We start from the raw sequence: 22,688 nt of genomic DNA, 5'->3' as shown, positions 1-22,688 counted from the left end.
TGGTTGAAAGAAATGTGTACGACATGGGTTCAATTTGTCACCTCAGCTCACAATTGACATTGAGCACTGATATGGAGAGCTTTAAAAACTAAGCGGCTAATTAATGGCATCGTGAATACACCTGTAGACTGGAGATATCCGTTATGTCATGTGACCTGTTGCATCCAACAACAGACGCACCCTTCAAAAGAAGCTGGTTAGAGGTCATTCGGTAACATCTTTCTTAGAAAAAGAAAATGACGTAAATTGACTTCCATTTTTCGTTCTCTTTTTTTGGGCCGAAAGTGTTTGTCTTATCCGGTTTATGCATAAAATGGCTGACATGTTCTGATTAAGTCATCCAGTATATTTCGTATCAACAGCTCTACAGCTTCCCTTTCAAACAAAAAGTAATGTTAACGAAACAGTAAATTCAGATTCATGCCTCCCACTCCCTGAGATATTAAAAGATTTGGCTGATACCCTTCAGCGTGACAAAACGGACCACCTATAGACATGATATGTCTCTACTACGAGGAGCTGCCGAAAATTACTTCGCAGATCACGAGGTGCACGAATGCTACGAAACAAACAAGAATATGAAACATCCCAAAAAAAATGCGTTTTCCTCTTTGAACCCTGCAAAGTAAAGAGCACTGCTCAGAATCGGCGAAGATACCATCCTTAACTTCTCGAGTAGAATAAAATGAACACTTTTTAAAATATGAACTAGTGAACAGCACTTCTACGAACAGTAATTGCAAAAAAAAATTTGGGGAGCCACGGTTTTTTAGCTAAAACCGTTGTTAGTTGTTCTGTCAATTTAGTATTTTTTTTTCCTCTATTCAGATTTCAAAGAAATTAATTTTTATGGAGAATTTTATGTCCTATCACGTTTGGTAAGACCCATTTTTTTTGTCAAAGTTACCTTACTTACAACCTAAGACCACAGCTTTCTTTATTCAGAATTGCCCGAAATTCGATAAATGATCCCATCCCTGAAAGGCAAACAATTTCATACCGACATTTCTTCTGCAAATACGGCAACCTCAAGTATGACGGGCGATTTGAACACGATTTTTTTTGGCGACATAAGGTATATTTATAAAATTATTATCAATAATCAATTATTTAGTAATACGTTGCTTGTTGCGCTCAAATTCTCAAAACTGACACGAATTTAGAAATTTCAATAACAAGCGGAAAAAAGCGTCTAGAATGATAGCCAGTTTAGGAGGGGGGTGGGGTGGGGTGGGGTGATGCATTCCAAACTCGGCCCCAGTGGAAATGATATATCATCCCAATTCATATCAGTATGCTGTAGGCTCAAAACCTAGCCGCGTACAGATATAATTATGAACCGATGTACACTCACTGGGCATTATAAATCATTGCTATGAACGGTGCTTTAGTCAAACTAAAACTGAGTATTTTGAGAAATTCAGATATCTCTAACAATTCTCAGAACTTTGGAGGAGCTACAGTCTTATAACTATCGACAACAGCGGCCGAGCCTGATATGTAGAGGGACTAGAGTTGGGGTTGCCATGGCGCTTTTATGATCGTTCAGTTTTTCTAGACATTGGCTGAAAAATTTCTTTTTATGTGAAACCCTATAGGAAGTAGTAAAATTAATGAGGGATTTGTTTATAATTCTCCCATGCGGGTAAATACTGTTAACTAAATCCCAATGCATTTTAGGATTGTAATATAGCTTTAATAATAAACTCTTTGTGTCTTTAGAGACCAAAGCAACGTTAGGGAAAATATTTCATAAGCCCCCGACAAAAAAACTGTCTAAAAAAAAAGATTCCCTTCGCAGTGTCTACTGATCTTTTCGCAGTTAGTCTGACGTTGCTACACCATAAATCGTCCCGGTACCCCTTACGCTCTGGAGCTGTGTTCACATTTGTAGATAAACCTTTCAGTATTCACTGAGCCAAGGATGACTTTTAACTTAAATCGTGAAAACCAACAGACCCTTGAATCAGTGAACAATTTCATCAGAATACGTTAGCCCTGTTTCGTGACATCATTCTCAGCACAAGAATTAAAAATCTTGTCGCAGAGTTTGCTTCTTTTTTCCTCTTTGAAATTGTTTTAATGATTTTCTGGGCAAATTATTTGGTGGAAGTTGCTCAAGAAGCAGGGTGGTGAGTTTGAACTTCGGTAAACCTTGGGCTATGATGTCATATGTTGTTATATTCAGTGCAGGTTACCAGTCACAGGTAATCTGGGTCACCCAATTGCGTACCAATACACCTTGTTGTTTGTTCAAGAGTTCCTGCTCCAGCCAAAGATAAATTGGTTGTTACTCTGGCATCGTTGACTTTTGGGGCAGCATGGACTTCTTAAAGCTACTTTGGATCGCAATTTCGTATGTTATGGCAGTTGGTGTGGTTACGTCGTTCCCAGTTCAAGGTTTGTGATGGTGATTCTACCAGTTCTTAGAGGATATGACGCCTTTGATTTAGCTTTGTCGGGGGTCGACGCCATCGGATCACAACGAAAACGAATTTGTTGAACCGAAGCGCAAAAGTCAGATTTGGTTCATTGCAGAAATAACACTCCGACTTGGATAGAGACTGCAATCAATATACTTTAGGTTTGTTAAATACAGAATCATCGAAGTTAGGTGAACCAACATAATCTTAGGGACAACATAATCTTAACGCTGATTGTGGTGGGAACCAAGTCAGTTGTTAATGGCCTAACATGACGTAAATATTCCTTAAGCTACATCAGCGCTGATTTTTCCATCAAAATCAGTAAGGACCAATTTTCGGTTATTGATTGCATGTATAGGTTTGGCGTCATTACTTTTCTGACAAACCGCTCACATACATCACGTATATTATTATTATTTTTTTTTTTATCTCGTATTGCAGCAGGGCCTCCTCGGTGAACTACTTTTCAATCGATTCAGCACTTTTTCTGGCTTTATTGAAATAAAGATTCAGCAATCGAATGTCATTTCAACTGGCGACATTCTCTCCTTTATTTAGTTATTGTCAGAAAGCAAAATGTACGCAAAGATCAGCGTTGTCTGTAAATTGTTTTAGACTTCAATTGTCTCAGGTTATCTGACTATGATAGATCAGTTTAATAGTCTGGCTTAATCTGTTCTAAGCATGAACCTAAATTTCCCATCCACGACTTATTGTGGGGTCTTCCGGCGGATAAACCCGGTACAGTCCCTCTGCGACTAAAACGCTTGCCCCCCTTAATGCAGCCCATTTTGAATCCTCGATGAGGCGTCACATCGAGGTTAAGTTTTGTTTATAGGTCTCACTGTAAGGGTACACTTCATGTTAAATGGTTCGTTAGCTTTTTTAACGCAAAAAAATGCGGCAGCTCAACCACTGGTAGTAAGGGGACTATCTAGAAATTGATGCCCCAGATGAGTACCTCATTATACATTCGTTTTTCTATTTTCTACGGAAGAGTTTGAAAGTATCATGAGTATTTTCTATCTTTACTTCACCAATGTGTACTTTTTCCCAGATGTTGGTGGAACAGTTCCTCTTATCCGACCACAGACTAAGCCTGACCCGGAACTCTGGGCAGCAGTACGAAAACTGATGGTGCGTTATGTAAATAAAACCACGTAGACATACAGGACTATAATCCCTGGCTGATGTTCAGTCTTAATATACATTTTTAATTAATGAGAAGTAAAGTAAAATAAAGTAAAGCCAATCCATACAACCTCCTTATTTATTTCCTACTAATTTTTTTTGTTTTGTTGACAGATTAAAGCCAGCAATTATAATCGATAGATCTTTCCTTTCGCTAAGGTAAACAACAAGTTCTTTGTTCTTTTCTTTTTAAAAAACACCCGGTAATACTTATTATATAGATCTCGCCTGTTTCTAAAAAAACTTTACCTTCTTCACGAGCAGTAAACTCATTAAATGTATTTAACAATATGAAGATACCGATGCAGGTCGTTACAGTAGCCGATTTTATCAAATTAGCATTTTCAATTTTTTGCGCAGGGTGTCTTTACTTCAACAACATTACCAAGGTTGAGTTCAGCTTTTTATGACAACTTGCTTTATGTTTGTATCGAAAGAGAAGTTGAAAAATCATTCTCGAAGTTTGAGTATACTTTTGAAAGTACACAGCATTGCTTTATCCTTGAAACATGTTTTAAAGTTGTCATCGATCTGTGTAGTTTATCGACACGATAAACAAACTATATCTCTATCATTACTGATATCGTCATCTTTATCATCATAATGATCACTATCATTACTATTATTAATCATTAAGATTATTGATATCATTATAATTACTATTTTATAGTTATCGTTACGATCATTTCTAATAAAATTATCATCATTAACATTAATATCGTTATTAATAACATTATTATCAGCACTACAGAGTACATAATGGATGTGGACTATAGACACACGCGGAAAATCCTTCTCCATTGACGACCCTTTTTGATCCCTTTACAACAGACAGCGGTCAGGATACACCAGATGTGAAATAGGAGACCCATATGCCACGAGCACAGTAATTATTCAATCGCAGGAGGAAGCAATGGCCAAAAGTTTGAAGAAAGTTCTAAAGTTGAATCATAGTTTCATGTAGGAATGAGTAAGAAAGTCGAGCACAGAGAGGAATGTATTTATGAAAGCTGCGGAAAAGATCAACGTTGACTTGAATGGCGAGGAGCGATGGAATTCCTAGAAATACATTCCTGTTAAATACATAAAATTTGTGAGACCAAGAGGTTGAAATACCATTTCTAAAATTGGCTACGTTTCTGAAAAAGGAACAAAACATCAAGCTAGATTGAAAGAAGGAAACAGCTAAAAGAAGTATAAGGTAACTGCAGCGGTAGACTGTGATGAAAGTTATGTAATGTAATAATTTGGATATATCAACAAAGTTGAAATGGTAAATTGGCCACCGTAATGATTACAAAAGCTGACGTTTCGAGCGTTAGCCCTTCGTCGGAGCGAATAGAGGAATTGTGGGTTGTGTGTGCTTTTAAAGGCAGAAAATGGAGCTACGTTATTGGTGGGTGCATGTAATGTACTTCCACACTGAATAAAACGCCGATGTCATGTAGCGGAGAATCGTCTGTTGCCTAGAACTAAAAATTTAATTCACGTTTTCTTGTTCCCGTAGTAATTAGGTAAAGGAAACAATTTTGGCCAAGTTTCTGTGAACCGTATGAGGGAGTCGAACCAGACCCCAATCTGCCATGAATTTGATGTTACGGTACCGTCAATGCTATCATTTTCAAACAACCCTGGTATATTCTATCGAAGCCAATTGACAAAAATGATTTTCGTGTCTTGAGCTTGCCTTTTTGTGTGAATATGCAATCTCGTTGAGCGAATAAGAGCGTTGCTTTGTTTCGTTTTATCGCAAAACAACTTAGAACTTAGGAGTGATGTGTACAGAAACAAGAACAATTGTCTTCGAGAACTAATTGAACTTTAATTATTAAACATGTATAATAATGAGGTCAGAGGCCGCCCAAAATTATTTACAGAAATTTAGTGACCTCGCTAAGTTAAGAGTTTTGTTTCCTAGGAGAAAATTTAAAGATAAATTATTGGCATACATTTTAAAACTTTACGCACCATTTGATAAAATAAAATAACGTTTTTCTTTATCGTTAATCACATGCTTAAGTCAATAACAAGAAATCAAGACTGTACAATTTATTTCATCTCAGCAAAACTAAGTCATGGAATTTGCGTTTTGCTAGATACGTTTCTGATTATCCTAGGTCAATACAGTTGCCAAGAAAAAGATGATAGACTGTGTAACTGGCTTTTAGCCGAATAATAAATGACGAGAAAACAGACCAATGAACAAAGAAATCCTATGAATATGCTGTGAAAACCATCACCCAATACATTTTACAAGGAAGAAGTGAACTCTTCAGAGTGAGTGTTGGAGTACCCCGTGCAGAGAGACATCAATTGCAAAAGTTTTTATGTCACCCACTGTTCCGTAAATTGCAAATAGAAAAATGACGATGAATGGATGTGTAATATACTTAGCTGTTGAAAGGGGTGTGTGTCTTTGGGGAGAGGGAAAGTTGGGGTGGGGTGTTACAATTAGACAAGTGTACGTAAACTTCTATGGTAAGCTCCGTAAAATTGTCTCAGTAGAGCGTGTCTCAGTGTCCCACACAATATCATGGAGTTTCCATTGTATAATGAGTATCATAACTGGTAAAAACCAATCTTTAAAACCGATGGAACACTAGTTTTCAAAGTGCTAATTGCTGGAGCCCTTAAGGCGAGGTGATGAAATTTCTCACTTTCATTTGTAATCTGTTTTCTTCAAGGTTCATTATCAGATCCTTGGAGGGTTATAGCGCAGAAAAAGTAGGACGTTCACGCAAAGAAAAATTTGAACGAACGAGAGCTACTACTATACAGTTGACGAAAAGAAACTGATGAGATTACTTGATGAGGTCATGAGATGATCTTCCGAAACATCTGAAATAAACCTTGCGATATTCTCCCATGTAAAATTCTCATGTAGTTGTCTACATGTTCGTCTAATCGGTTAAAAAGTATCACAAAGTCTCCATAAGCTTTCCTTCCCACGCTGAACACTCCCAAATTGCATCAAAGATTTTTCATCGCGATCTATTACTAGAAGCACGCAATTTAAGTGCATCGAGGTGTCACCGCTGCAACTGTGTGATTTCTTTCATAGATTCAAATCTCTGTGAGAGCGTGAAAGCCTCTTCTCCCCTTTTACATCAGCAGGAGCATTTCTCTTGAAGTGTTCTTTTAAAATACTTGGAAGTTCTTCGCTGCCTCTCTTGGCTTTCTTGTATTCTTTCTCAATATCTGCAGCTCTTTTCTTGATTGAGCTTTTTAAGTTGTTAACTTTATCTTGGAAAACGGGAATGTCCAAGAGAGCTGAGATGGCCTCCTTGGCTTGCTGGCTTACTGCTTGGTGACTCTGCTTATAATCTTCAACTTCTTGTCGAATTGACTGAGCAAGCTCTGAAGATAATCAAAGAGCATGGACATGTAAAGTTGAAATGCAGGATAAATTAGGTTGTCCTCATTAGCGACACAAACATAAATTAAATCGATAAAAAACATCTCTGGCTAAAATATATCAAGATGTCGTGTGCAGAAAACACAGCCTGACTTTTGATCATTAACCAAAAGCTGATACAATCAATCAATCAATCAATACTTTCTTTACCCACGTAGCGTCAAGGAGCTCATAGAGCTCGTTCAAAATACGTACGTGCCTCTAAGATTAAGAATCTAAAAAACCCAATACATACTGTCAAGACCTAATTGATTAGAAATTGAAATAACTAACAATTAACGTTAAAATTTAAGTTTGTACAATAAAATTAAAAGTCTCTTAAATACAGGTATAAAATGGTGAAGCAATAGCTCAAATAATTTAAAATTAAGATTAAAAATTAACTTTATACAATGAAATTCAGAGTCACTTAAATACAAGTATAAAATGGAGAAGCAGCTAAAATTTCAATGTTCTCAATAGCTTCTTAAAAAGGTTGAATACAGGATTCCAAGCTTGATAAAGCTGACATTTGGTCTCAGCATGCACTTTACCTTCACTAGCAAACGTCACTTGAAAAATAAAAATTACAGACAAAATATTTCAATTGGATAGGTCAGTTCTCACCGTTAATTTTATGCACTAGAGTGTGTCGAACGGTATTTCTGAGCTTGTTCCTTGCTTGATCTCTCTGTCCAACAGGCACATCCATCTGTTGCATCACATTTTGTTTCAATTGGCTAATAACCTGCCCCAATCTCGCCAGAGTCCTCTTCGACTGATATATGTCTAGTATCAGGCCCATTACATTGTCCACTCCTGAAAGAAAGGGGGAAAGGTCAAATTTACTTCAAAATGAATTTGGAAAGCAAATTTTGGACGTGTGTGTTAAAGTATCAGTAGGAGACATTAGTATGCAGTGAAAAGAAACAAAAACTAATTTGTGATCATCATGAAACATTAAATGGTGACAAATGGGAATTATAAAATGTAAACCGCAACAACTACTGAATCCCTTGGAGGCATTATTATGGAAAAATGCCAATACAAATACAAGCTCTGCTAAAGTAGACAAAGAACCCAAAAATGGAGACAGCAGAGATTTATCAACAGCAACAGTTAAAGTTATTATTTTTAATTCAAGTAATAACAACTGAATGACTTTCTTTGTACCTTGAGTGACCTGGTCCTGCATCTTATTGATTTTTTGGTCATTCAACATGAAATCTTGTCTCTGAAATACAGATGTATAAGGCTTATTACAAGCAAACAAGAGTCTTATCCTGACAATAACAGTTTAACCCGGCCCAGTAACAAACTTGACATAGAGTTAAGACTCGGGCCCCACACTAACAAATCCCTTCAGAGAAGGTAGACGGGTAAGAAACAGATTGAGATTGAAAGCTGTTTCTTTCGCATAAAATTTCTGAACTCGACTCTTTTTGTAATTCGTTTTAATCGCATTCATTCGTGGTGCTTCTTTGCTGAACAATGCCTCATTTCTTTTGCAACAACATTACTTTACTTAATGCCGTTGAAATTCTTTCATCTTGTGAGTAATTTGTGATAAAGAGGGTTCGACTATCTTCTTAGGATGGAATTCAGTTTTAGAATTTTCTCATGCAAAAGGGCTGATTATTTTACTGACAAAAAAAGAAAACCTTCGCATCAAAACGAAATTACAAGATCTGATTCACCGACCCTGGGGTACAACATCCACCAATTATCTTAATTTTCAGAGTTTAGAAGATCGTCGTAACGATCGTATTTTAGGTTTAGTGAAGAGGTGTTTAAATAATAATGTACCACAGTTTTTAAAAAATTATTTTAAGTTGAATATGGAAGTCATTTCAAGAGAACCAAGAAGAAGCAATTTTATATACTTACCTTCAGTAAGAACTGAGACCGCCAAGAAAAGTTTTTATTATAATGGCTCAGTTGTGTACAATGATTATTTATTAAATAAGAATCAGTTTTAATTGTTATGCTTTACTATTTTAACTTAGTTACTTAGTTTCTTATTATTTATTTTTAAAATTTTTTGTTAGTTTTTAATTTAGGGCTCCTATTGATAACAGATATACCTTTAAGTATTCTGAAGGGATTACCCTAGTTAAATAAAGGTTTACTACTACTAAACTATCGTGTGAATATGGATTTCTATAAAACTTCTCACCTTGGATCTCTCCTTTGCTTTATCTTCTTCATCCAAAACTTCCGGCAGTTCTCTACGATGCCGAGACAAAGAGACTTTATCATTCTCGCTTTCAACTGCCCTGACAACACGTGCGGAATCTATGAGAAAAACATACTATATCATTTTATATAATGCTTAACACCATAGCCATGGAAATCAGTGATCATGCGAACGCGATAATCTTATAAGCTTTGTAATATTTTTATATTTCCTTTATTTCCAAATTACGCTGAGGTCAAACGTGTGGATAACAGCACGACTGTATCGAATACAAAATTTCTATCAAAAATCACTTGAAAATTGTGTTGCCAGCTTATTATTGGACAGATTCGAAGTGTGCCCAGGTGACGCTTAGTCGACCATATTTAAATATCTCTGATGATTTCACTAACTTGTCTCCTTGCTCTCTTCCTCATCTGCCTTTTCTCCAGATTCCTCTCGTAAGTCTGTCTTCCCAGACTGAGCAATATCGCCTGACTCCTCTGGTTCGTCAGCTTCCTGGTTTTCAAACCCGGATTGCTCATCAGATACATCCATGTCACCAGATTCAATAGCAGCATCAGCCCCGTTGCCGGATTCAGCCGCGCTCGAGCTTTCTTCCGATGTTAATGGCTGAAAAGTTTGGCTTCGTTTGGCTTCAAGCATGCTATCCTCACCCGAAGCATCATTGAGCATGGTCAAGTCATCTTCAGTATCACCTAGGGAAACTGGAATAACGTTACGCTTTGATGCTGTCTCGACCGGAGCTGCCCTGGAAGCCATTTTCTTTGGTCCGTCAAAGCTCTCGTCCCATGGCTCCGCGACCTCTCGGCGCTTTCTGGCTTTCAGTTCCTTGTTCTTTGATTTCTCGACAAATTCTCCATCTCCTGACTCATCAATAACCATTCTTCGGTATTCAACCTTTTGCTTTTTGTCGTTGGACTCTAAAACGATTGTGAATACAAAAAAAACAACAACAACAAAAAAATTATGGTTAACAGGATAGTAGGCTTGAATAGTATCTGAGAATCACAGCCATTGATAACCACTCCTTTATCTAGAGGTAGAAGAATGTACGTCATGTTATTGATGGAAATGGGTCGATTTTTTCAATTAACTTTTGCAAAATGGATAAATAAATAAATAAAATCCGTCCCTTCATTAACGCCGTGGCGTGCATTTTGCGACTCCATGTTAAGTCCCTTCTAATTCAATTTGCAATCCAGCCACGTCTGATCAGTGCACTGTCGCACAATTGTCTGGCTATGTTTGTAGTCTTACCTAATGAACTATTTTCGTCCTCATCTCCAACATCACGATAATTTCTGTCGTAGCCTCCTACGTCACTCAAGTAAGCTACCAGAAGATCCCGACCATCCCCCTCTGCGTCTCGTTTCTCTTTAGTCGTTGATTGAAGGGACGCATCCTTTGATTCCATCAATTTCTCGGCCTCTGTCGAAACCAAGAAAGAATGAGTTAATTAAACACTGTACGCTTTCAAATGGTCAGAGAGTGTGGTGCTTGTTTACTGTACTTACCATCAAGTGAATTGAGTGCATCTTCACTTTGCATCTGAAATTCTTCATCTGGTGCGCGTTTGGATTTGCCATGATCAGCATCTGAATGGGAAAGGCGGTGATTTGTAAATTGTGCATTTATCTCCTTCTTCATTAAATTTTTTTTAATACATATTTATACTTAATGGATATTTGATCCCATGACTCGCCAATCTCTACCCGTGCTTAAGCGGAGTCAAATTGATAACATTCCGTTTAGCACATTGTAAGATATAAAGAGAATACTCACGTGGTAGCAATTTCTTGGCAGCTGAAAAATAAGAATAATCAGCACTATTATAAACGAGTTTTCACAGGCTAGTTACAGTCACCGTGAAAAAACCAGAGGTGAAATGATCCAGTTACCCGCAGAATTTGAGTCTACAATTCCCGAAATGGATTAACGCAACACCAAGAACAGATAGCGTGGGCTTGGGATTGAATGACAGAAGTAAACCAAAAAGGCCCTCACTCTCTATAAGTTTTAATTAGTTGATAACTTTATGGGGCTTCACCTTTATTCAACAGAGCATACATGAACTCAAAGTTATCCACAATATAGTGATATCACATTAACTCAAGCTGCATTTAATGCCCAGGCTGAATTTTATTCCTTTATATGATAGCTCCTTACAAATACGCTTACCTTTCAGGGCAGCTTCCGCAGCTAAAAGAAATACAGAAAATTAGAGATTTAATATTATAATAATATGAACTTATTATATAAAATTTAGGCATTGACATCACGTGCTCATGATGAAGGTCATTTGAAAACTGGAGTTACGCTTACCTTTCATGAGATGATTAGCAACTTCAGCTATGAAGAAAAAAAGGCAAAATATTAAAGGCAGGAACTTAGGGAGTGCGATTTCGAAATTATTGTGTAAGCAAAGGCATAGTGAATTTTTTCCAAGAGTTGTAAAACGAAGAAACAGTTGTTCCTTATATCAAATACCATGAAAAATCATCCGTGGCTTATATACACTAACAATTACAAATACTTACTGTGCTCTGGTACTTGGTTATATCAAGTGATGAACATGAAAGGAAAATAAAATCAACTTGAGGTTATTCCAAATCAATAAAACCTTCCAGATTGTTTGCTAAAGCAATCAAGTATTCACCGTAAAGTGGTTACTGTGTCAAAGAATGTGGCGAGTGAGAACGCTATTGAACAAAATATTGTAGGGAATTAATTACAAAATGAAGCAAACGAAAAACAGAGGGAAGATTCAGCAAAACGATATAATACTTTCAAAGAGTTAGGGAGTTTATCAGCTACATGATGACTCGTCAAGTGTTTCTTTCACATTCAAAGACCAGAGCAAGGAATGCCACTACATTTCTGAGCTGGATGAGATGGTAAAACAACCGAGGATTACACGTAGAATTTATTGTGTGGGCGAGGTAAATCCCACTTCGGTCACTGCGTATCTAAAAGAGATAAATGTCAAATGCATCTAATGATGGTGAAATAAGCTAATTGAAATTCAGACCAGGTTACTAACCATATTTGTCCTCTGGCTCTTCCACAGATTCCCCTGATCCACTGTCTTCCTGCTCTTCAGGCTCATCTTTTGCAGGTGGTTCATGTTTTTCGCGATCTTTTTTCAAAAAAGGGTCAGATGTTATTACTTTGTAGACAATTCCGATCTTTTTCGAAACGTTTGGTACATTTCTTTTAACTGGGATTGAATTCTTATCGCATTTTTGAGAGCGAAATTTAAATTGTATAATTGAAAATAATAAGGTTTCAGTTTTTCATTCATTGTCGATGACTTACCGACAGAAAAGATAGAATTATGCCAGAAAGCTCCACAATATCTTGTCTTATCACCAAAACATAAACTGTCGCATTCAGCGTCATCAACCTTGCCGTAGGTTCCAAACCTATCGCCACAGAAGCACAGATATCCATACTGTAGCCCTGCATATTTGTAACCGCCCAGCTTACACTTGCCAACACACCACTCGGGTGTCATTTCATACTTTGTGAACTGTTTTCCTAGATCACGATTGGGTTTTTTATCTCTGTAGCATCCCAGGTAGGCTACAGTGAACAATTACAGATAAAACATAGTTAATGGAAGTTATCATCTCTTCGTCCGGCACATTTTGCGGGCTAAAAGGAGATTGTGGCGGTTGAACTGTATTTTAGCCCACTCGCACACCCACGTGTTTGTTTAGAATGTTTTGCTATCATTTTGTCAGTTTTTAATTTTTCAATGCCCTTCAGAGTGATAAAAATATTAACACAGTTTATGCTCTTGGATATATGTTTTGAGTCCTTCTCAGTCATCTTAACCTTCGCCGCTAAAATGACTGAGAGTCCGGCCCAAACATATTTATGCCTGCGTACATTAACTCTATTGTTTTATTTATTATCGGTTGGAAACTGACACAAATCAAAGATGAAAGCAAAAAAACTTCCAGAGAACTTAGTGATCACTTACACACAACGTGCAAGCAAGCAAACAAATAAAAAATATATATCAATGAAATTACCATTTATTTAAGGAACAGAGAGAAGTTAATACAGACCGCTTGACAAAGTTGTCAAAATTTCATCTTCTTGTTTATGGCTGCTCACAACTTTGACTTTAGGAACAGCATCCAGTTCCTTTTGAGTGGCTACAATTGATCGGTGACGATGCGCGATACCTACGTGAAAAAGGAAGAAAACATTAAAGAAAGAAAAACATGTCTAGCAAAATCGGTTTAGAATCAAATATTATCGAGCTACTCCTGGAGAAACTGAAGTAGTAACTCAAAAATGGAAAGAGATTTTTGCAGAAGTGCACAATATGAATGCCCACAATTTAACCTTTTCTGTTTTAGGAATCTTAAACATCCAGAGGGAAATACTGATTGCCAGATTTTACTACGCTGAAGGGCCATGTGGGAAAATAAATGCTCTAATCATAAACAATAACCCTAAAGCGAGCTCTCACCGAGCACGAAACAACTTTCTCAGTATTAAGATAATTTACATATTTTCAAGATTATCTTCCTCTGCATTTACCTTCCCTCAGCAACGTATTCTTGAAAACCGGCATGCTTTGCAGGTAGTTTTCGGAGATAGCGCGGGAAAGATATCTCAGTGCGCTGTACTCTGGCTGAGCAAACTCAATAAGGAAATTGGCTGCTACCTTCATGTCTTCCTCGCTGTAAATCAACACGAGAGTAAGTTGGATCATTCAGTACTCTTCGAATCTCGTATCAATAACATTCATAACATACAAGATCTTACCTAAAGCTGGTAACTTTGACCTCTCTAAAATTCTTGTCTTGGGTGTAAACGTCTTTTATCTGTGATGCAAAAAAGATTGTGATTCTTTAAAAAAAAGAAAAAAAAAACGCACACACACACACAACGTAACCTGCTATGAAGTAATAAACGAGTATAAAGATTTGTTTTTGGTGTGCTCTATACAGCAAACAGCACTGGAACATCATGTTCTGCTCCAGCGACAGTGAAACTGACTCTTAGGCCAATATTTCAATATTTGTTCCTGAGTTCCTGAAAAGGAAATAGTTAGTCATATGCATGTCTTCAATCTGTCTCGCAAGGGACAGTCCATGCAGGGTACAAAAATAGTTGTATGGCCGCATTTATGCAAAAAACGAAAAAAACCTAAAATACGTTGTAATAAAGCTTACCGCTTTCTCCACCTCAGTAGCAAAGATCTTGTACTTTGTTGAAGATGGACGCTTGTAATCATTGTGCCAGTTTTGTTTGAATCTTAGTGAAGCTTTTATTTCATTACGCTCATCTGTGAAAATTGAAACAATACGTATACTAGAAGATTAGGAAAGCTAACCTTTTTTTGGTAAAGCACCTTTCGATGATGCGGTGTCTTTATCTTCAGCAGTATTGACCTCAAAATCAAAACACATATACGATTGATCCATACATACCTGAAAACAGCTGAAGTTACGGAAGAGAGACTTTTCTTCTGACAGTTTTGTCTCGCAGAGTCAGTAGTTTTTTAAAGTTAGCTCAAAGGTTTAATTGGTTGTCGAAAGCATAGGAATTCTAAAAATTGCTTTAACCATGATTGTCCTGGACGCATGGTAAGTATCTCATGTAATCACTGAGTTATTCCATACCTGTGGGCCAATCGAGGAAGACGCGACATCTTGGCGTGCTATAATCCTGACAGTTATTAGGCATAGGCTTGAAGTGCTGTGCAAGTGCGGCGCCCTGGGGCTGGGCTGGCGCTGGCGGTGCAGCCACTCCTGAGATGGAAATGGAATAAGGGACCTGAGGGGAGGCCTGGGGAACAGCGTATGCTTGAGGCTGCTGAGGCTGAGGCATCGCCATTGGGATCTGACCCGGGATCATTGGAGCAACTGGTTTCTGAGGCTCAGGCTGCTGACTGATACTGATTGGATCCATCACAACTGTTGCGCCGGGAGTCTACAGGGATATTCAAGGTTATTTAGTGAAAGTTTAGAATAAATATTGTCCAAGTCTTATATGAACAGAAGCTAAATGCTACAAATACGTCTAACCATATGCCTGAATATGTATTTCAAAATTGCTTTGTCCGGCTCTCGCCATTCTCTACCTATTAGTTTTAAATAGTATTTAAGGTAATTGGACCGTTTTATTACATTGTATCACGCGAAAAGCATGAATAATGTAACGATCGAGCGGGCTAAAACATCGAACCTGGAAAGTGTATGGAGACGGAGCTTGGGCAGGCTTTGGGGCAGGAGGAGCCGGTTTATCTTGTTTTTCCTGTTTTTCTTCAGCCGGTTTATCAGACTGTGGCTCTTTTTTGTCACATGACCGTCCTACGCAGCCTTCCTGAACTGGTGAGGTGCTTGCAGCCGCAGCAGGATAGGCTCCAGCTGCAGGATATGGCTGAGCAGACATGTAACCGGGGTACTGACTGGGCTGACAGGCAGGAGGGATGCAGGGTGATGGCATCTGTGCTCCATAAGGATACTGCTGACCGTACTGCTGTGGATAGAGCCCATAAGGGGACTGTGTTGGCTGTTCAATGGATGGAGGATCACAAATGATCTTACATTCTGTGTTACCCAGCTGTAGAGTAAAGCACTTACTCTTGCAGTTCTTGTTGTTATTTGCTGTACTTGCTGAAATGGTGGAAAACAAATGTCAGTGACAGTTATTTAAGAAAAGCTAAGAGACCCGTAGATTTTAACTAAAATATATAGACACTTTATACAAAAACTTATATATTAATCTAATCATAAATTCGTATATCTCTTTATCGATTTTTAACTTTCGTCCATTTATTCATTTATTAGTTTATCATCATTATGGTCACTGCTGAAGCAGACTTCCAAAGATTGAAAAAGGTTATTATTTATCCAATTCACTTTTTTCATTATTTAGTCTTGGATATCCAAAACGTTATTTGAAACGTTATTTCGCGTTTATCATTACACCAAATATCTTATTCCGACAAACAGCAATGTTCCTTGCATAATGCAGGTCTGCTTACCCGCTGGATCTTGTTGCTGTAATTGCTGCTGCGGCTGCTGACCTTGCTGTTGTTGTCCCTGCTGCTGACCTTGCTGCTGCGGTTGATCTGTCTGCTGCTGTTGTTGTGGCGGACCTAAAATCAGTAGTTAATAGAGAGCCGAGTTGGCACCGGTTGGTTTCAGGGAGGTCTTCGTTACCAGAAACTCTATTTGTAAATATACAATCATTTAAGGCAGGGAGACTTTGATTACTCGGTTAAATCATTAGATATCTTGACAGAGACAGTTCACTTTCTCTGCTACCTGCATAACACCTCTTGGATCAGGTCAATACATTCGTTACATAGTAGCATGATGTCCACTGGAACTACCGCCTGCACCATTAACAAAATGCAACCGATTTTTCACTGAGAAAACTTCACGATTGTGTGACCTGAGTAGCTAGAAGTGTTTTTATGGGTTTGTTGGTTACTTAAATGCCATGACTTCAAACATAGTACTGTCTACTATAGATCATGATCGCTGGATCCTCGATATTATTTTGTCAGCAGCCTGTTAAGTTACGATCAGTTGTTCCTCCAATGCTGTTGTTCTTTTTGTTGTTGTTGTTTTCGGCCCAAAAATTGGCAGTGGACAGTATATGGTGAAGTGAGAGGGCGAGAAAGTAAACAAGAAAAGAATCCCCACAGACCATGGCCACTTCCTGCAGCGTGCGGCTCAATGCTCACAATATTTTGCCTGAAACTGTACGCAAACCATCCCCGAAAGGAAACTTGGTCACAGTTTGAGGATCATTGCAACCTACCGTCATAAAACATCTTCGTCAAAGACTGCTCTACATCAAGAATGTGCGATAAGGACTTTGTAAACTTGTCCGGCTGAAAAAATCAGAATGCATGGGTTTGGTCTAATGAGAATAAACAAATAACAATGCCATTTGAGGTTCAATTTACAGCATGTGATTTACACTCACCGGCTGACTCATAAGCCATTCAATAAATTGTTGAATCTTTCCTTCTAAGCCCTAAAATATAAGTAAAATATTGTAAAAAAAAATAAGATGAAAACAATAAAAAAGAAGTAAACAGAAGAAAAACCTAAAAAAAGCAAGATAGAGAAAAAATGAGCTTTCCCGGCTTCTGCAGAAGGTTATGTAGATACCATAAATGTTCGAAACCTAAACCAAATTTCTCACCGGCTTTATACTTCTTGTCTCTTCTACTTTTTCCTCTCCTTCATCGTCAGGTGAGTTGATGGCATTAAAAAGACTCTCAAGCTCTGAAAATTTATAAAAGCACTGTTACTCTTCTTTTTCCCCTCTGTTCCTTGGGTTAATCACGAGATCTTACCCTGCCTGTCAGCATCTGAAATTTTTGAGTCTCCCTTCCAATCGTCTCGGATTATATATCCTAACGGAACAACAGCAACAACACCCCAATAAATATAATGAATTAACGATTAGAGGATCAGAATTATCCTACGTATCAAAACTATTTCTTTTATCACATCAATAAGCCGTGCTTTGCAATATTTGTATGACATCTAGCAAACGTAAGCGACGTAAGTAAGGTATCCATTAATTCAAGACTACGACTTCTGTTCTGGACTCAAAAGGGAACTTAAGCAAACACGTTTCAGAGACACGAACAGCAGCCAGAAGTTGAGAGTTGTTTTCCCTCAAGCAAGATACATGTCTAAAAAAAGGGACTTTCAATTATATAACTTGATGTCAATGTGCACCAGAATTAGTTGCATTTTCTGGTCTCCGTCCGCGTCTCAAAACGTCTTTGCCTCAGCTAAGTCTGCGCGTGCGCCCTTGTCGAAACTTTTCACAATTCAGTCTAGAAAAATTTTCCCAATCTTAATTTTCTTGAATCCATTTTGAGAAATATTTTAAACGAAAAGAAACCATTAGCTAAAATATAATGGTTGAAAGTTTGTACCTGTGTTGTCGGCACCATCATCAAAAGACCTCTTCTTTTCTAAAAAGGGAAGACAGAGAATGATAAGATTTCACTGGTCACGTGCAAATACTGAGGGCTTTTAAAGGGAGATGTAGAAAATCCAGTTATTCAAACCTGTTTTCTTGTCTGCTGCTCGCGTCAAAAGAGCTTGAAAGAAAGCGTCTGTTGGGAAAATGTAGCAGGATATGATTTAAACGATATAGCTTGAAAAGCAATAGGGTAACTCACTGGATTAAACCCCCTGATTAAAAGTTTTTGTTTTCTTTCCAAGGAATCCTCCATTTTTTCCGGTTTCGTCAATGTGGAACTGGATGATCACCTCTACACTCAGCTGGTGTTACTCTGATCTACACTCGTTGGTGGCGACAAGAACTCGACATCTTTGAATGTTATAGATGCGACTCGTTTAATTGAAGTCTGTTGTTCAGTTTCGTCGCTTTATAGGCCTAAGCCATCCACCTCTTTCTTTATGAATCTTTCAGAGTTTTGATACAATTTATAAGTTTACCCTCCTAGAACATTGAAATATCTAGTCAGGCGGGGCAGTCGCATTTCGATAATAATGGAAATCACTTGCACACACTTTATTTCTGATCAATAATATACATGTGTGCCAAGACAATAACGGCCAAGCTGTTCCCCTGTCTATGCACTCATCATTGCAATAAACCAGGCTTAGTTTGATGGATCATTTGGTTTTATCTACTGAGTTGTATAATGTAAATTGGCGGCTGTAGAGAGTTTAAAAGCTGACGTTCCAAGCGTTAGCCCTTCGTCATTCGCTCTAAGGAAGGGCTAGCGCTCGAAACTTCTGCTTTTAAACTCTTTACCGATGCCAATTTACTTTATCAACTCAGTCGATAAAACCAACTTATTTTTTTATACCACCTATTGAATACCTAAAATCAACGAAGACACAAAGTCAAACTTACCTTCCTCTGCAGCTCTTTTATTCCGTTTGATCTCTGATCGAATAAAAAAAAAACAGTTACCTTTCGTAAACCGGCCCATGGCAGTGTTGTTTAGGTGAGCTTACCCTCAGTGGATCTTTTCTTTTCGTGGTGAGCTTTCTCTTTAGGTTCTTCATCCTCTACATCTCCTCTAGCAACTCGGATAAGTTCTCTATCCGACTCATCCACTATTTCTGCAGCTTTGAATTTTTCTACACAAACAAATAACACAACATAAGGGCTTCAGATCATTCATTCACTTCCGTCTCACAAGAGATACGGTGAAAACGAACTTTGAGTTTTAAAGATGTACATACATTTATTTATTTATTTAATTATTTTTCAGGTTTGCTCTTGTTTCTTTCTTCCTGAGGTTGATAAGAAACCTAATATTTGCCGATCATTTATGTTTCCTTAAGGCTGGTTTTCATTAGCGACGGAGTCGTAGTCGGAGTCGTAAGAGCGCTTATGACCCACGCAGTGAAAGTTGAAAAACGGAGTCGTAAGCGGAGTCATAAGCCCGACGGAATCGGAGTCGGAAGAATAAGAACGTTTCCACTTTCTTCCGATTCCGCTTATGACTCCGTCGCTTACGATCTAGTGAAAACTGCATTGTCAGAGTCGGAAGGAGAAGCGGTAGAATAAACCAATCACAATGCTTTATTCCAGGCCCGCTAAAGTACAAATTTTGGCGCCAAAGACAACAGGGCGGACGAAGAGCAACTTTGGCTCCTATTAATCATTATTTTGCGCAGGCAGAGACAATACAGGAATAATATCGTTCAAAAAAGAGAGAAATTTTGGGCTCGTGATATCTATCGACGTCGAGCAGCTTAGGAAGAGTATGCTAACCTCGTCAGCGAACTACGTCTTGGTGTTCGTGAATTGTACTTTCGGTAGGTTTCGAGTATTTTAACTTTTAATTTCGTAATTTTACAGTCAAGCTCACACGTTTAAATTTGTTATGGCTATTTGTGTATTTTGGAAAGATGGAATCGAGCATTGTGATTGGTTTATTCTTCCGCTTCCGCTTCCGACTCTGACAATGCAGTTTTCACAAGATCGTAAGCGACGGAGTCATAGGCAGAATTGGTGTTCTACTTCCGACTCCGTTGGTTTGATTTTCACTAGATCGTATCGCTCCACGCTTCTGATTACGACTCCGACTACGACTCCGTCGCAAGTGAAAACCAGCCTTTAGGGGCCCGCAAAACATGAATTTTATAGTTTGTAGTTCGATATAAATAACCCTGCAAACTGAGAGTAATTCATTAAGAGTTTTGAGACAAACTTCGAATCTTGAAGGAAGTTATTTATTTTTGTGGTTGAATGCGTTCTGAGATTGGTCAAAGCCAACATTAATTTTTCTCATATACGTTTGTCGTTACCAGATATGATATTATGATAAAAGTACGTTTCCCATACTCTGCCAAAAGGCCACAGAAAGGTTACAATTTCCTTTCAAAAATCTAGCCATTAAAACACTTGATAAAACTCAGGGTAGAATTCCATCAAACAAAAACATTTTTTGTCTCCCCAAACCCTAGATTTGAATTTAAAATTTTGCATTCTGCTTTGAATTAGTAAGGTGGTAAAACTTTTTTTCTAAACATAAAATTTTTAAGGTGTGGTCAACTCCTCAGAAGATCATTATTAGCGTATATCAAAGAGACATAACGTGTAAAGTTTCAGTTTCCAATGAAACATTTAATTCAGAAATTTCATGGATGAATGAAAATATTGCTCTTGCGTTACTAAAAATCACAGAAGGTATAAACCATGCAAGACTCTGTGACTCGGTTGATTGTGTTTTGTGTTGCTTGAATGATCTCACGTTCAAAGTTAGTGACAAGTTATCGTCTAAAAACCAAAGAAAACAAAAGATCAAAATCTGGCCGACTTAACATCTGCAAATGCTGGTCTAGACAGGAAGTGATTAAAACAAAAAGGAGACAAGCTTTTTAGCGATCCGCGCATTTTTAAAAGTTTTCAATTAGCAAGAAATGGCATTTTTCAATGAGCAAAGCGATGTCGTCAAAATAACAATTCTAACAGTTGGTTTAGAGATCCACTGGAGAGTTAAAAGCTCAGTTGTTAGGACGATAAAAGAATAAAGTTTCAAACGCATTCGTAAAAGTTGGAGAATAGCTTTATGAAATAAACTTTATTCCAGAGAAGGCTTAAGCAGGGAAAGAGTTGACGGGTGGCTGTTACTGTGGAGTGTCAACATTTCTTAAACATAACTTGTTAAAGCATATCACTATCCACGATCTTGGAACCATGGAAAATTAAAACTTCTTTCGTGGCTTAGCTTAACTAGTTCTTGGTTTTATGAAAGGTACTTCTCAGTCAGAGAGAAGAGGCTTGGACCCCCATGGGATCTTCCACATTAGACACTTAGGTGTCCCAGGTTGTAAGATAGATCAATCTGCTCGGTACAGTGATCGTACTCAACTACGGTAGGAATAAGGTTTACTTACTTTCGGAAGGTCGTGAAAACCCCACTGCAGACAATCCGAAGATCAAAACCAATGATACGGTCCTCATAATACTTTGGGAAAATGTTTCTCCCAAATTTCCCTCGCTCTACATTCAAGTTTCGGACATGAAATTTTCCTTTCTCTCCAAATACCAGCGATATCACACTGTACGCTCCGATTGGTCCTCCGAAACCTAAAATAAACACGATATCCAATATTCATGGTACCAGCCCGTATTTTAGCAGGTACGCTTTACCGATTGGTTGCTTTGTATGAGGTAATGATCAGAGCGCGCTAAAAATTACGTTATTTGTTGGATATGTCGCAAATTTTCTCGCACCTTTACCTCCAGGAGCAGAAATGACTTGATTTCATCAAAAACTGCTTTTTCGTGCAATTATCTTACAGCAAGACTACATTTGTTAGCTTACTGTGCAACGGTATGGATTTGTAAAGGTTTGAACGATGATCACGCACTGTACGTGTTATTACCTTGGCCCAGATGCAATTTTACGCTTCGCTGTGTAAAATTCAGCCAATGCGGAGAAAACCGTGACAAGATTGAGGCAGAGTGGCGGTCAGTTAACGGCTTTGACTCCAAATTGAAGCATTAAAAAGAAACTCGGGGACTGCCAGTGGCGTTAAAAATACCACTTATATGGTTTAAACTAAATCTATGTAATGAAGACTGCAAAAAAAAAGAAAAAAACTAATTAAGACAAATTGAAGTGACTATTGTTGAAATTAGCTCACTTGAATTTGATATGTTGAATTATTCTCGGCGTTTTTACCGGCAGGAATGATTATTCTTTTTCCCTCATAAACCCATCATTGCAGAATTTTACTCATCTCCATAAAGATCTGCGTCACATCCGCCTCCTGGTTAGCTCAATTGGTTAAAGCGCTGGACTGTTGTGCGGGAGGTCGAGGTCGATGGTTTGAGCCCCGGCCGGACCAACACTCAAGGTCTTAAAATAACTGAGGAGAATGCGCTACCTTTCTAGATCAAGAAATGGATAGACATTCTAGTCTTCTCGGATAAGGACGAATAAACCGTGGGTCCCGTCTCCTGCATCTATTAATTAGTTAATTTG

The 22,688-nt window shown here is 38.0% G+C and overlaps 1 protein-coding gene and 1 long non-coding RNA gene across 3 annotated transcripts; one reads left to right on the top strand and one right to left on the bottom strand.

Annotated features, from left to right (window-relative positions):
• Window positions 1–2,113: 2,113 nt before the first annotated feature.
• On the top strand, window positions 2,114–5,624 carry LOC111344284 (uncharacterized). 2 transcript variants are annotated; one of them, XR_015990478.1, is made up of 5 exons: window positions 2,114–2,132; window positions 2,259–2,400; window positions 3,484–3,563; window positions 3,732–3,776; window positions 4,449–5,624. It is a non-coding gene; the product is annotated as an uncharacterized LOC111344284 (long non-coding RNA). The 2 variants fall into 2 exon arrangements; XR_002696140.2 differs by lacking the exon at window positions 2,114–2,132 and having other exon boundaries at window positions 2,223–2,400.
• Window positions 5,625–5,651: 27 nt separating this feature from the next.
• LOC111344281 (uncharacterized) lies at window positions 5,652–21,768 on the bottom strand. The gene is made up of 29 exons (XM_022951497.2): window positions 21,595–21,768; window positions 19,201–19,326; window positions 19,097–19,129; window positions 18,279–18,326; window positions 18,144–18,182; window positions 17,550–17,609; window positions 17,396–17,478; window positions 17,174–17,224; window positions 17,006–17,078; window positions 16,221–16,334; window positions 15,419–15,849; window positions 14,854–15,163; window positions 14,404–14,516; window positions 13,994–14,052; window positions 13,766–13,908; window positions 13,285–13,404; window positions 12,527–12,793; window positions 12,252–12,347; window positions 11,749–11,760; window positions 11,534–11,560; window positions 11,390–11,410; window positions 10,994–11,014; window positions 10,726–10,806; window positions 10,469–10,639; window positions 9,601–10,131; window positions 9,188–9,306; window positions 8,185–8,245; window positions 7,639–7,830; window positions 5,652–6,974 (listed from the first exon to the last, which is right to left on the bottom strand). The coding sequence occupies exons 1-29, from the start codon at window positions 21,659–21,661 to the stop codon at window positions 6,673–6,675; spliced, it is 3,771 nt and encodes a 1,256-aa protein (XP_022807232.2). The 5' UTR covers window positions 21,662–21,768; the 3' UTR covers window positions 5,652–6,672.
• Window positions 21,769–22,688: the final 920 nt, after the last annotated feature.

This window comes from Stylophora pistillata, chromosome 1, assembly GCF_964205215.1.
Source record: "Stylophora pistillata chromosome 1, jaStyPist1.2, whole genome shotgun sequence".
Classification (NCBI taxonomy): domain Eukaryota; kingdom Metazoa; phylum Cnidaria; class Anthozoa; order Scleractinia; family Pocilloporidae; genus Stylophora; species Stylophora pistillata.
The sequence above is the reverse complement of the archived record's forward strand: the minus strand, read 5'-3'. Positions and strand labels throughout refer to the sequence as shown.

What these genes read in the sequence shown, in the direction of transcription:
- LOC111344281 (XM_022951497.2), bottom strand. Translation starts at nt 21,661, where the DNA reads ATGAGGACCGTATCATTGGTTTTGATCTTCGGATTGTCTGCAGTGGGG. An exon ending in ACAGCAACAAGATCCAGCGG is followed by an intron (nt 15,850 to 16,220) that starts GTAAGCAGACCT and finishes CCACCATTTCAG; the next exon opens with CAAGTACAGCAAATAACAAC. An exon ending in TAATTCTATCTTTTCTGTCG is followed by an intron (nt 12,348 to 12,526) that starts GTAAGTCATCGA and finishes TTTTGAAAAAAG; the next exon opens with ATCGCGAAAAACATGAACCA.